The sequence below is a fragment of the Aotus nancymaae genome, unplaced genomic scaffold (assembly GCF_030222135.1).
Source record: "Aotus nancymaae isolate 86718 unplaced genomic scaffold, 86718_ANA_hifiasm-v0.15.2.pri h1tg000011l, whole genome shotgun sequence".
Classification (NCBI taxonomy): Eukaryota; Metazoa; Chordata; class Mammalia; order Primates; family Aotidae; genus Aotus; species Aotus nancymaae.
The window spans coordinates 46,532,672-46,545,611 of NW_026988422.1; the positions used below are offsets into that span (position 1 = coordinate 46,532,672).

General features: G+C 36.1%; 1 protein-coding gene across 1 annotated transcript in view; it reads right to left on the reverse strand.

Annotated features, from left to right (window-relative positions):
* KCNH5 (potassium voltage-gated channel subfamily H member 5) overlaps positions 1-12,940 on the reverse strand; it is a 357,848-nt gene that overhangs the window by 70,406 nt on the left and 274,502 nt on the right. Inside the window, exon 10 of the mRNA XM_012464182.3 lies at positions 5,879-6,075. Coding sequence (XP_012319605.1) covers positions 5,879-6,075 — 197 coding nt within the window. The remainder of the gene's footprint in view (positions 1-5,878; positions 6,076-12,940) is intronic.

Below are 12,940 nucleotides of genomic sequence, written 5' to 3' on the forward strand. Positions count from 1 at the left end.
TATAACAAAATTACCAATGTATCTGCTGATTTGAGGACCTTTGAAGATATAGACTTCCTATTGACCTTTACATCTGGTGCACTGGGGGTCCTCAAGTCCATGCCAAGGTTGGACAATCCACTAGGCAGATTCACAGAATTCTGCATATCATCAAATTTGTGGCTATGATTATTGCAGCATAAGATACAAAGAAAATTTAGCAAATGGAAGAGGTACATGGGCAAAGTCTGGGGTAAGCCGGGCACAAGCAAGAGTGTGACAACACAGGAGAAATGTTGTCAACCAGGGAAGTTCAGTAAGGACTTGGTGCTTCCGGTTTTTTACTGGAGATGGTCACACACTTCTGGAAGGACAGTCGGTGTTCAGCATAAATCCACCTTGTTGGAAGAGACAGTTAAGGCACGGGGAGCTACTCATCAGTTAGAGTCCCTCGACATCCAAGTTCATAGGAGCCAGCTTTATAAGTAAGTCTTTCAAAGGACAGTAGTCTTTTTGTTTTTTGTTTTTTTTTTCTTTTTTGTGGAGAATGGGGTCTCGCTATATTGCTCAGGCAGGTCTCGAACTCCTGGGCTCAAGCCATCCTCCTGCCTCTGCCTCCCTAAGAGCTGGGATTACAGGCATGAGCCACATACCTGCTAGGTTAACTCTTTTCTACACAAATGGTAAAAATTATTGTGCAACAAATAGGCAAAATGGGAAGAAGCGTAATATTAACTTTAAAAGTCTAATAAGAAGCCTTTAAAATGTAGGTGTCACCTGTGTTACCTTTTTATATGTGTGATCAAAGAAGGTGTGTTGCTTATCTACTTTGATATATACCTAAGAGCTGGACCTCAATTTAATGAATACCATTTTGTCATTCTAGGAAATAGTGTCTTGAATTTGTTAAACAAACGAATACATACATAAAGTAAGCAAATTAGTCAACTTTCCACTGTTTATCTCCCATGCCTTTTCTGAGTATGTTTAAACTTATTGGAAACTGTGGAATTGTGTTCTTATTATTGAAAAAAACAAAACCCAGCTGGTCCTTTTGCTCAGTTCAGTTTAGTTTCTGACTCTCACACATGGGATCTTAATCCCCAGTAGTCTGGTGGAGCCTATGGACCTCATCTCAGAAGAACTGCTTTAAATGCACAAAACAAAATACACAGGATTGCAAAGGAGACACATACTGAAACCCTGTTATCAACATATTTTTAAATAATGTACAGTATATTAATATATGTGCTTCTGCCTAGCAGCAGGTCTAATAACTATCATAATTATTAAATAGTAATGAGCATAAATGGCATTTCAAGATATCCTCAGCACATGTGATATGAAAATATCCAGTAATATAATTGTTTTTGGTACTTCTAATAACACTATAGCTGTCTAGCAACCTTTCCAATTAAAGGAAACGCTAAATGTCAGTTAGAAATTAGATAAAATGAATTTTTTTCATCAAAATGTACAGGCCCCAAGTAACAATGTCAGGTTTCTAGTACCATGAGACCAGGAGTTCATTAACTGATTCCATTTAGACCATGAACTGTTGGACCAATAGCAAACAGACTTATTTTGTTTGAGCACAGAATTTTAAAACCAAATCAAATTAATTACCAAGCAAATGTGGTTTCCCATAAAAACATGTTTCTGGCCTCTTGGAGAAAAAGAAAATAAAATATGAGGACTAAGTAACACTAGCCCGGCAGCCCCACAAGGCGATGTCCTACCAGACTGAATAGCAGCTGCCTCTTTCACAGATGAAATGAACCTCCCGTTTCACAGTAACTACAAATCCTGCCTTACTTTTTCATGCTATCTGCCTACTTTGTGTAGCTACTTCTTATTAACATGTAAGGTATTTTCTACTTCATAACCCTCTAAATAGGCAGCAAGTAGAAGATACTTGCTTTCTAATAAAGGTGGGGAGATTCTATTTATATGCCCACTGTTGTCCCCATTTAACTTCTTTCAGTCCTTTTCTTCCTTCCTTTCTTCCTTCCTTTTCCTTTCTTTTCTTCTCTTTCTTTCTCTCTCTCTCTCTCTTTCTCTCTCTCTCTCTCTCTCTCTCTCTCTCTCTTTCTCTCTCTTTCATCTGGAGTGCAGTAGCAAGATCTCAACTCATGGCAACCTCCACCTCCCAGGTTCAAGCGATTCCTCCGCCTCAGCCTCCCAAGTAGCTAGGATTACAAACGCATGCCACCATGCCTGGCTAATTTTTTGTATTTAGTAGAGATGGGCTTTCACCATGTTGGTCAGGATGATCTTGATCTCCTCACCTTGTGATCCACCCACCTTAGTATCCCAAAGTGCTGGGATAACAGGCTTGAGCCACCGTGCCTGGCCCAGTCCTCTTTTTTCAACAATTAACACACTTAAGGCCCCTGGGCAGTCACCTGATTTGTAAATAAAGTAACTGAAACACAGTCATGCTCATTTCTTCATGTATTATCTATAGCTGTTGCTACCGACTAAGATTTACCCCCTCAAAATTCATCTGTTAAAGGTCTTACCCGCAATGTGATGGTATTGGAAGATGGAGCCTTTGGGAGGTAATTAGGTTTAGAGGAGGTCAAAAAGTTAAGGCCCTCGTAAGGGGTTTGGTGCCCTTATAAGACACCAGTGAGCTTGCTTCCTCCCTGCCCGTCTCTCTGCCTCCCCTTCTTCTCTCTCTTACGTGGGAATACAGTGAGAAGCTGGACATTTGCAAGCCAAGAAGAGAACCCCAACCAGGGAACCAAACTGGCCAGTAACTCGATCATAGTCTTCCCAGGCTCCAGAACTGTGAGGAATCAATTCCTGCTGCTGAAGACACCCAATCTATGGTATTTTGTTACGGCAACCCAAGCAAACAAAGATAGCTGCTTTCATACTGCAGTGGAAAAGTTGAGTATTTGAGATTGGCCCACAAATTCAAAATTATTTACTATCTGGTCCTTGACAGAAAAAGTTTGCCAGCCCATGCTGTAGTTGTCTGATGGAATTACTAGTTATAGCTCTGGAATTTTTACATAGAGGGGCTTAAGGGTGGGTAGGAGGAGTTATATTTGCACAGTAAGCATCTTATTTTTCCTTAATGGAGATGAAGACAAATAACTAAAGAAGGCTCACTTTCCTCCTTACAGCCACGGAAAGCCACATGCTATACAAACCTCTCCACCTAGCCACTGGATACACTTGTGTGGCTGGAACTGTACCGTACCATGGCTGACAACTTGGATTCAAAATCTGCTCCCTTAGTTACCAGGAGCACACCCTTAATCAATGGCTATGATAGCTATGAGATATCAATAGCATATTAACGATGTAGTTTTGGTTACACAATTCACAACAAATGTTCATTGCAATAATTTTTACAATAATAGCAACAAGAACAAAATGTTTTCATTAATAGATCAATTGGAATAAAGTGAATAAGTGAATGAGAAACTATAAATTGTTGACCACGTGTCTGTGGAATATTGTAGAAAAGAAAATGTTGGTGACTTTGACAAGCTAAAACAACATGGTAGTCTAAAAACTACAAGCTTTAGAATCATGGAGATAAATTCAAATGCAGGCCCTTACTCATAAGTTATTTGACAACTAGCTGTTTCAGTCTTAGAACCTTAATCTCCTCATGGGTGAAACAAAGATTATACTGCTCTGTTTGCGGGTTGTTGACATTTAATAAGATATATATGTAAACTGTGTTGAAGTGCCTGGCTATATACAATAGGCTTTCAAACGGTAGCTAGTATTACTAATCATTAGATAATATTTTCTCACCATTTATCTTTTTCATGAGAATATTGTTTTTCTGAAAATTAAGTGACACTGAATGACACCCTTTTCCCACTATCTGCCAAGTTACTGAGACAATGCGTCAAGAACAGAAAGGCTAGAATTATAAAAACCGACACCAGTTATAACAGAAAACACGTTGGAAGGGAAGAAGCCGCTTGATGTTACTCAGCAAACTGGCACCTGTGGAGATAGGGACAGCGTTTCTGGGTCCCGTTAGAAAAACCAACAACAGTTTTCTGTCTCTAGATTCTCTTCCTAACAGAAGTAACCACACCAGTGTGCACTCAGCTGTCACAACCAATGAGTGTGTGTGTGTATAAGGGAAAAAGAGGTGACAGAGATTTTCTACTGGTGATCGGTTCTAATTGTCCCTCTTTGGCAACTTGCATTGCAAATATATCAGTTGGTTATTTGATACTAATCCCCCTGGGCCAGAGTTTCCTCATGTGCTTTGAAGGAAAAATAACTGCCCATTTTATTTCACAGGAATATTTTAAATATCAAGTCCTGAGGAACGTACAGATGTTGGATAGGTTTCAGTCACCCTGCAGTATGGAGGAAGATTTCAAAAGTGCAAATTTTAGGGAGGGAACTTAGAAATATAGCCTTCCCTTGATATATGAGGTAGGTTGGTTCCGGGTCCCCTCACATCCACATCCTCACATACTGAGGATGCAGACACACACAGGAAAAGCTGGCTTGGTATACATATGTTTCAAATCACACAAATACTGTATTTTTCATCTGCGTTTAGTTGATAAAATCGGTATGTAAGTGGACCCTCGTGGTTCAAACCTGTGTTTTTCAAGGGCCAACCATACTAAGAGTCAACTACCAAACAGATTGCCTTGTTGAAAGGGATTTGTCATTGCAGAAGGCAGAACATAGACCAAAGGAGACATTTCTGCTTAGTACTGAAAGGGACTCTGAGCTCCCTAACACACTAGCAAGAAACTTCCATATTTACTTAATATTTAGCATCCCTCTTCCACTTCCACCACTGCCTTAGCTTTCAACTATTGGTGTTTGACACAATATTCACATTTAAGTATAGGTCTATTGAGCATAAGTACTCTGTATTTAAGTCTTCATGCTCTCTTCAGCTATTTACATTCTATCTCACAGGTTCTGGATGCTCCGTAACTATTTGATAACAAAAGTATAAACTGAAACTGATGTTCAAGTATAGATTAAATAAATGTGATACAGCCAGTAAAAACACTACTCCTGCTAGTCTCATTCTTTCTTGGAACCCTAAGTAGGAATTACATTGATTTAATTATGTTATTTCTACGTTGCTACAATATAGATGTTAATTTCTTCCCTCCATGTTAACTACAGAGAAGGTTTTATTTAAGCAGGTTATGAAAAGGAAGGACTGTTATTTCAAAATACTTCACCACAGACAAGCAGTCATTTTAGATAAAATCAATTAAGTGCAGTTATCCAAACATGTATTTAATTCTTGGCAATAAAAAGCCCTACCCAATGACCTAGAAACCAGAACTAGGAGATTTCTTCATGCAAATTAAATTTGTGTCACACTCATCAGTTAAAAAGATGGCAATGAAGGTCAAATGTGCAGCAGCAGTGTAAAATAAAGGATTCCTATCCATATTTGTAGGATGTGTCAATGTGGCTAATTAATTTATGAGATGGTATTCTTTGAAAGAGTAAACTGTGTGAATTGATTATGAAATGAGAAACGCCTAAAGAAAGTTGAGAATGTAAAATAGGCACTCAGCTTGATTAACTTTACCAGCTTTAAAATAACCCGTATAATAAGGTAAAAGACACTGGAATTTATTTTATGGCAGCGTTATAAACTCCAAGAACTAACTACATCATAGCAGAGTTTACATCTTGTTTCTCTTCAAGTCTGTTTTCCATTTTGTATCTTAAATGGTAAAGATTCAAGTCTTTACTCATAGAATTAGGGTTCTTTTTCCTTTAAAAAGTAAACAAAATATAAATAAAGGGAAGGAAAATTATGTCATTTAACATTGATGGGAATTAAGTGCTGCAAAATAAAGTATCTTTCCTACTCTTCAGCTAATAATATATTAATACTCTGGACACTAATAAGAAAAAGCAGACAACATACCCGTTTCCTCAGATTGCAGGTAAGAGTGAGATTCCTCGAGAATGAGTTTGCAAAAGCTGTATAAAAGTCCAGGACTTTGAGCAAGGCTTCTCGCTTGATGATGTGTAGGTCACAGTATGTCAGTGCCCGGACATTTGCACATGCATGGGCAAGGGTGGTTTCCTTCCAGAATATGTCTCCAAATACATCACCCTTCCCTGGAAAACAGTATAAGAACGATATTCAAGCATCTACCACTGTTCTTACTGTAATCACTATTGTTGTCAGTTTCATATACAGTATCGACCTTTTAGCATAATTTAGAGCTGAGGGTATAACCACATCTATATACACATAACAGTGTACAGTGGTTTTATATAATATGTAAAGTAACATCACCCTGAATTCAGTTATTGATGAAAATTTGTAGTGGCATGAATAAATAGATCCAACACAGAAGACAAACACCTCTTTTTAACAAATAATTTCATTATCTTCTGCCACCTTCTTTCCCTATTTTGACTAGAAGGAGCAAAGGTGACTTTTTAGTTTCATCCTTGCCTGTGCTCCTTCTGGTGAAGATAATAAAATGCAATATAGAAGGACCTGCTGTAACAGTCTTTATAAATGCAGGGCTGATCCAACATATATTAAATACAGATTATCCAATAGCTAGTTATTGTGCTCCAAACAAATTAAAACTTGCCAGGACTTAGTTGCCCAAGAATACCCTTCCTTCTCTACCTAGCCAATCTTATACAGGTCCTAAGAGTCCAGCTCAAGAGCTCCCATCCACAATTACAAAGCTAATGGACCCAGGTTGTCTAAAACATGGAGACTCAAATGTGTTACCCCTTGAACAGTTCTATAAAAAGTGCTATACTATCATCAAATGTAGATGTCTTTTAAAAATTCTAGAAATTGCACAGGAATCACCTATTCACTTCAGAGCACTATCCACTAGTGGCCTGAACTCAACCATTTATCATTTGAACTCAAGTACTTAGTTGCCCAATAAAAATGAGAAACAGTCTGAGGTTAAAGTCCCAAAAGGCCTTTCTGCTGAGGCAGTTCCATAAAAGCTCCTGGTTTCTGAAGTGTAGTCAACTGCATTCTTTGTTCAACTTCTGTGTAAAAGGAAAAGTTTTAAAGTGAAAAAGACAGGGGGAATATATCCAGGAGGGAAACATCTTCCTACAGGCACTCTGTTAATGATTTATTCTTTCTGCACTCAAACCACAGAGGTGAGCAACTAACTGCTGCCATCATGCAGATTAAAATTAGAACTAACAGGAAAAAAAAAAAAAGAAGAAGAAAGACCTTGTATAACCCTTCAGGTCAGTCAGCCAACCAGAGAGAAAAGAAAATGTGTAACCACAGAAATCAGATGGAGACAAAGACAGTGACAAGACAGAGACAGAGAGGTTGAGAGAGTGAGATTACAGATTCTTTGCTCACCTAGGTAGTTGGGAAGCCCTGAGAGAAACATGGGGCTTGATTTCAAGCTTAAGAGGCACTTCAGGTTAGAAAGAGAAAATATGCACATGACTGACAGGTGATTAAAACCACCACATGATCATGTGATTAGCATAAAATAGCTATAATAAATGTTTAATTACTCTTAAACAATTCATTTGTTTCTGGACCTTCCAAAAATTCCTTTTAGTTTGTGACACGGATGAGCAAATCAACTGTCTAATAGCCATTTATTTGCCCAAGGAAGAGAGATTAGAGACCTGGTAGCCAAAGGGTGTCTCTAGGGTAATACAGTATCACAATAACCAAAGGGAGACTTTAGCTATAGAAACTCTACTCCTTTTATAGAGATGAATTTCAGATGTCTATACACGGTATTTTCCTCAAACTAGCAATCCCAATTATAGGCATTTATTCTAATTGCATAACAAGAAGTACAAAATTTATTCATAAAAATGCTCACTGAAGTGAAATTTATAATCGACAAAAATTGGAAATAAATGTCAACAAATAAATAAATTATAAAATATTATGCAGGCACAAGGTATCAAATCTTACAAAGTGACATGGAGACTATATACGGGTATATAAAATAGTAAAAGCAGGATATAAAACCATACATACAGTATAATCTCATTTTATGTACCCCATCTCTCTACCCCCAAACATGCATACATATATACACAAACCACAGAAGTAAAAGCATCAAAATGCTAGATCCTGTCTGCATTATGGAACAATGTATGGTTTCTATTTTGTCTTATAATTTACGTGTAATACTTTGTAAATAGAAGAGATCAACAACTGCTATATTATCACAGTTCCTGATGGTACCAAAAAAAACTAAACTTTTAAAGGGCTGCTTTTATCTACCTCTTATTTCTTTTTACTTTTATTCTTACTCTTTCTATTCTGGATTTTTCCTTCAAGAGATTAAAAAAATGGTTACATTTCTCTATGATTCATTTCTGTAACATTTTCTCAAATTGTCAGTTATAACCCCTTACCCATTTATGAATGCTCATTACTTTTCAGCTATTTAGTTTTCATATATGGCACACTTAATAATCATCAATGCTTTTGACTCAGCATTTTCACTTCTGGGAATCAAAAGATTATAACTACCACATGTAATATTCATTATAGTGTTATTAATGATAACCCCAAATTTAAGAAAAACCTATATGCCCAATAAGTATGGCAATTATAAAACTGTGCATAAAATATCAGTTCCCAAAGAATTAAAATAACTTTTGAGATAATATGCAAAAAATTCTTAATTTATAATGTTAAATAAGAAATAACTATATAAAGAATAATAATATGAATATCATTACAGCCAAAACAAAATATATAAAAATGAAACTGAGGTGCCAAGACTAAAAGAATAGTCAATTAAGAAATCTACTTTATCTTTTTTTCTTAACAAAATTCTCTTGATAGAACCAAAGTATAATGAATTTTATAATTATATGTTATTATATATAGTTTATTAGTCTGTTCTCACACTGCTAATAAAGACATACCTGAGACTAGGTAAGAGGTTTAATTGACTCACAGTTCTACATGGCTGGGGAGGCCTCACAATCATGGCTCAAGGCAAATGAGGAGCAAAGTCACGTCTTACGTGGTAGCAGGCAAGAGAGCTTGTGCAGGGGAACTGCCATTTATAAAACTATCAGATCTCATAAGACTTATTCACTACCGTGAGAACAGTATGAGGGAATCTGCCCCCATGATTCAATAATCTCCACCTAACTCTGTCCTTGGCATGTAGGGATTATTACAATTCAAGGTGAGATTTGGATGGAGACACAGCCAAACTATATCATATAGTATATACTATGTTATATTAATTTATCAATTGATATAAATTGAGCTAAAAGTCTAAAGGGATACAAAACTAAAAGAAAATGCATTTAAATAATAATAGCAACAGGATTTAAGTGTTGTGTTTATGGTTTTTCTTCTTCCTAGTTTATGATTTCCAAATTTTTCTATGTTAAAAAATAGCAAACCATTTTCACAGATGTCTTTCTTTACACTTCTTAATAAAACTGAATTCATAAGATATATACATAGATTTGTAGATTGTAAACAAATATTCATTGATTATTAAGTGCATTGTCAATAGGTAAAAGATATTCAAAATATAAAGGTAGTTTCTTGTTACCAATGTAGGCCGTTTTTAATTATAGAGGATTCAAATATCTGTTATATATTTTATTTAACTTAACTGATGAAATTAAACACTCTTACACAATTTCTACCTAAAATTTTAAAATTTAAATTATTACATTATTTAAATTATTATCTTTTTGTTATCATGGGGAAATAAAAAGTCTATGATATAGTATGAATAGCATATAAACTAGAATATGAACTTATAAAATTAATTTATTGCTCCTCTCCCAAAAAGTTTACAAAAACATAGCACAGTTAACAAAAGTATATAATTCTGCTCCCAACATCAGAATTCACTTTACATAATAAGCAACACTAATTATTTCATTATGTAGAATTTTCATTAGGATGTGCAATATGTTAACTGGATATTAATCTAATCAACCATTTCAAAGTGTGTTTACTTTTTTGGCTTTCTATGTCACCTATTAGGCAATCAATTCACAACAAACTTTTACCGCATTTCTGGGACTATGGTCATCTTTTTTAAAAAAATTAATTAATGTACCAGCCCAAGTAAAGTTGGTTAATGTCCTTCAAGCATATTATGTACATTTAGAGTAAGTGATCTCAGAAATCATAGGCTGTGAAAATGTGGGATTATGCATGGAATATCTAACATGCATGCATCTAATATGCATGGAATAGCTAATGAAGAAACAATAAATCTTTTCTTTATTGCACAAAAGATTTTGCACACTTTCAGGGTTCAGAACTCCTGTTCATTTTCTTGACTGCAGAACATTTGATGATGGTTTTTAGGTCAGCTCCTGCTGGGTACAAGTAGTCTCTGCTATAAACATTTTAGAGCTAGAGATAACTAACCTCCCCTCAAAGTACTAAAATTAGTAGAAAAGCTTGTGCTAAACATGAAAGTTGTTGTTTGGTCTATTTATATTTTCTCAGTTCTTTGCATCAAGTCTTGTGAAGCATTTCACTGTTAACCTACAGGAAAAAGGATTGTAAAATAGAAATTAGTGTTAAAGACTCATATAGTAGGAAACTGGAAAATTTAAGACAAAACAGAGACAGAGTTACAACATAATTAAAGGAGTAATGCAGACTGTGGTATGCTTGGGGATTATGGTCCTCTAAGGGGTTGATTTTAAGCCAGATTTATTTTTTCAAATGTGAGACACATTATTTGGTGAGTTAATGACATGAATAAAATAAATGCATAAAAATTATTACAGTTGGGCAGGCTCACGCCTGTGATCCCAGCACTTTGGGAGGCTGAGTCAGGTAGATCACGAGGTCAGGAGTTTGAGACCAGCCTGGCCAAGGTGGTGAAACCCATCTCTACTAAAAATACAAAAATTGGGCAGGTGTGGTGGTGGGCACCTGTAATCCCAGCTACTTGGGAGGCTGAGGCCAGAGAATCACTTGAACCCGGGATGTGGAGGTTGCAGTGAGTCAAGATCATACCACTGCACTCCAGCCTGGATGACAGAGCAAGGCTCCACCTCGAAAAATAATTAAATAAATACATAAAAATTACCACAGTTATTCATCAGTGAGAACTGCTAACTAATATATCCAACAGGTCCCAAACCAAATATCATTTGAATTTTACTTAGTTTTCTGTGAGTAAAGGAGTGTGAAAGTGGCTATATTTGAAGATTTTTCTATACAATGAACCTAATTTATGTATTTACTTCTTCTTATTATTTTAGTAAGTTTTACTATGTATGCTTGAGATTTAACATGTAACCTTATAGAACACATAAAGATAGTAAAATGGTTACTATAGTGAAGTAAATTAACATGTCTATTATCTCACATATTTTTGATTGTATGTGAAATGTAAGCAGCTAACATCTACCTATTTAACAAAAATTTGTATTACAGGACAGGCATAATGCTCATTGTATTGTGCTTTACCTTACTGTGCTTGGCAGATTTTTTTTTTTACAAATTGAAGGTTTGTGGCAACTCAGTGTCGAACAAGTCTATCAGCGCCATATTTCCAACAGAATGTGATCATTTTGTGTCTCATTTTGGTAATTTTCACAATATTTCTAATTTTTGTATTGTTATATCTGTTATGGAAATCTGTGACAAGTAATCTTTCATATTATTTTTGTAATTGTTTGCTGCCACTACAAACCACACCCATATAAGATGGCAAACTTATCAATAAATACTGTGCATGTTTTAACTACTCCACTGAACTGTCATTCCCCAACTCCCTCTTCCTCTCCTTGGGCTTCCCTGTTTTCTGAGACACAATAATATTGAAATTAGGCCAACTAGTATCCCTAAAATGGCTTCTAAGTGTTCAAGCAAAAGAAAGAGTCACACATCTCTCACTTCAAGTCAAAAGACAGAAATAATTAAACTTATGGAGGAAAGTATGCCAAAAGCCAAAATAGGCTAAAAGCTAGGCCTCTTGCACCAAACAGCTAGCCAAGTTGTGAAAATTGTGAATGCACAGGAAAAGTTCTTGAAGGAAGTTACAAGACCTACTCCAGTGAACACATGAATGCTAAGGAAATGAAACAGACTTAACTGCTGATAAGGAGAAAGTTTTAGTGGTCTAGATAGAAGACCAAAGCAGCCACAACATTCCCTTAAGCCAAAGCCAAATCCAGAGTGAAGCCCTAACTATCTCCAGTTCTGTGAAGCCTAAGAGAGGAGAGGAAGCTGCAGAAGAAAAGTTTGAAGCTAGCAGAGGTTGGTTTATAAAGTTTAAGAAAAGGAGTCATCTCCATGACATAAAAATGTAAGCTGAAACAGCAAGTACTGATGTAGAAGCTGCAGCAAGTTATCCAGAAGATCTGCTAAAATAACTGATGAAGGTGACTAGACTAGACAACAGATTTTTAATGTAGATGAAAAAGTCTTCTATTAAAAGAAGATGCCATCTGGGACTTTCATAGCTAGAGAGAAGTCAATAACTGGCTTCAAAACTTTAGAGGATAAGCTAACTCTCGTTAGGGCCTAGTGCAGCTGGTGACTTTAAGTTGAGGCCAGGACTCCTTGATTATTCCAAAAGTCCTAGAATCTTAAGAATTATGCTAAATCTTCTCTGCCTTTGCTCTATAAATGGAAGAACAAAGCCTAGATGACAGTGCATCTGTTTATAGCATGCTTTACTGAATATTTTAAGCCTACTGTTGAGACCAACTGCTCAGAAAAAGAGATTCATTTGAAAATATTACTGCTCATTGACAATGCATCTGGTCACCCAACTGCTCTAATGAAGACGTGCAAGATGAATGTTGCTTTCATGCCTACTAACACAACATCCATTCTGCAGCCCATGGATCAAGTAGTAATTTTGACTTTCAAGTCTTATTATTCAAGAACTATATTTTGTAAGGTTATAGCAGCCATAGATACTGATTCATCTAATGGATCTAAATGGGAAATCTTCTGGAGAACATTCAGAATTCTAGATGTCATTCAGAACACTTATGATTC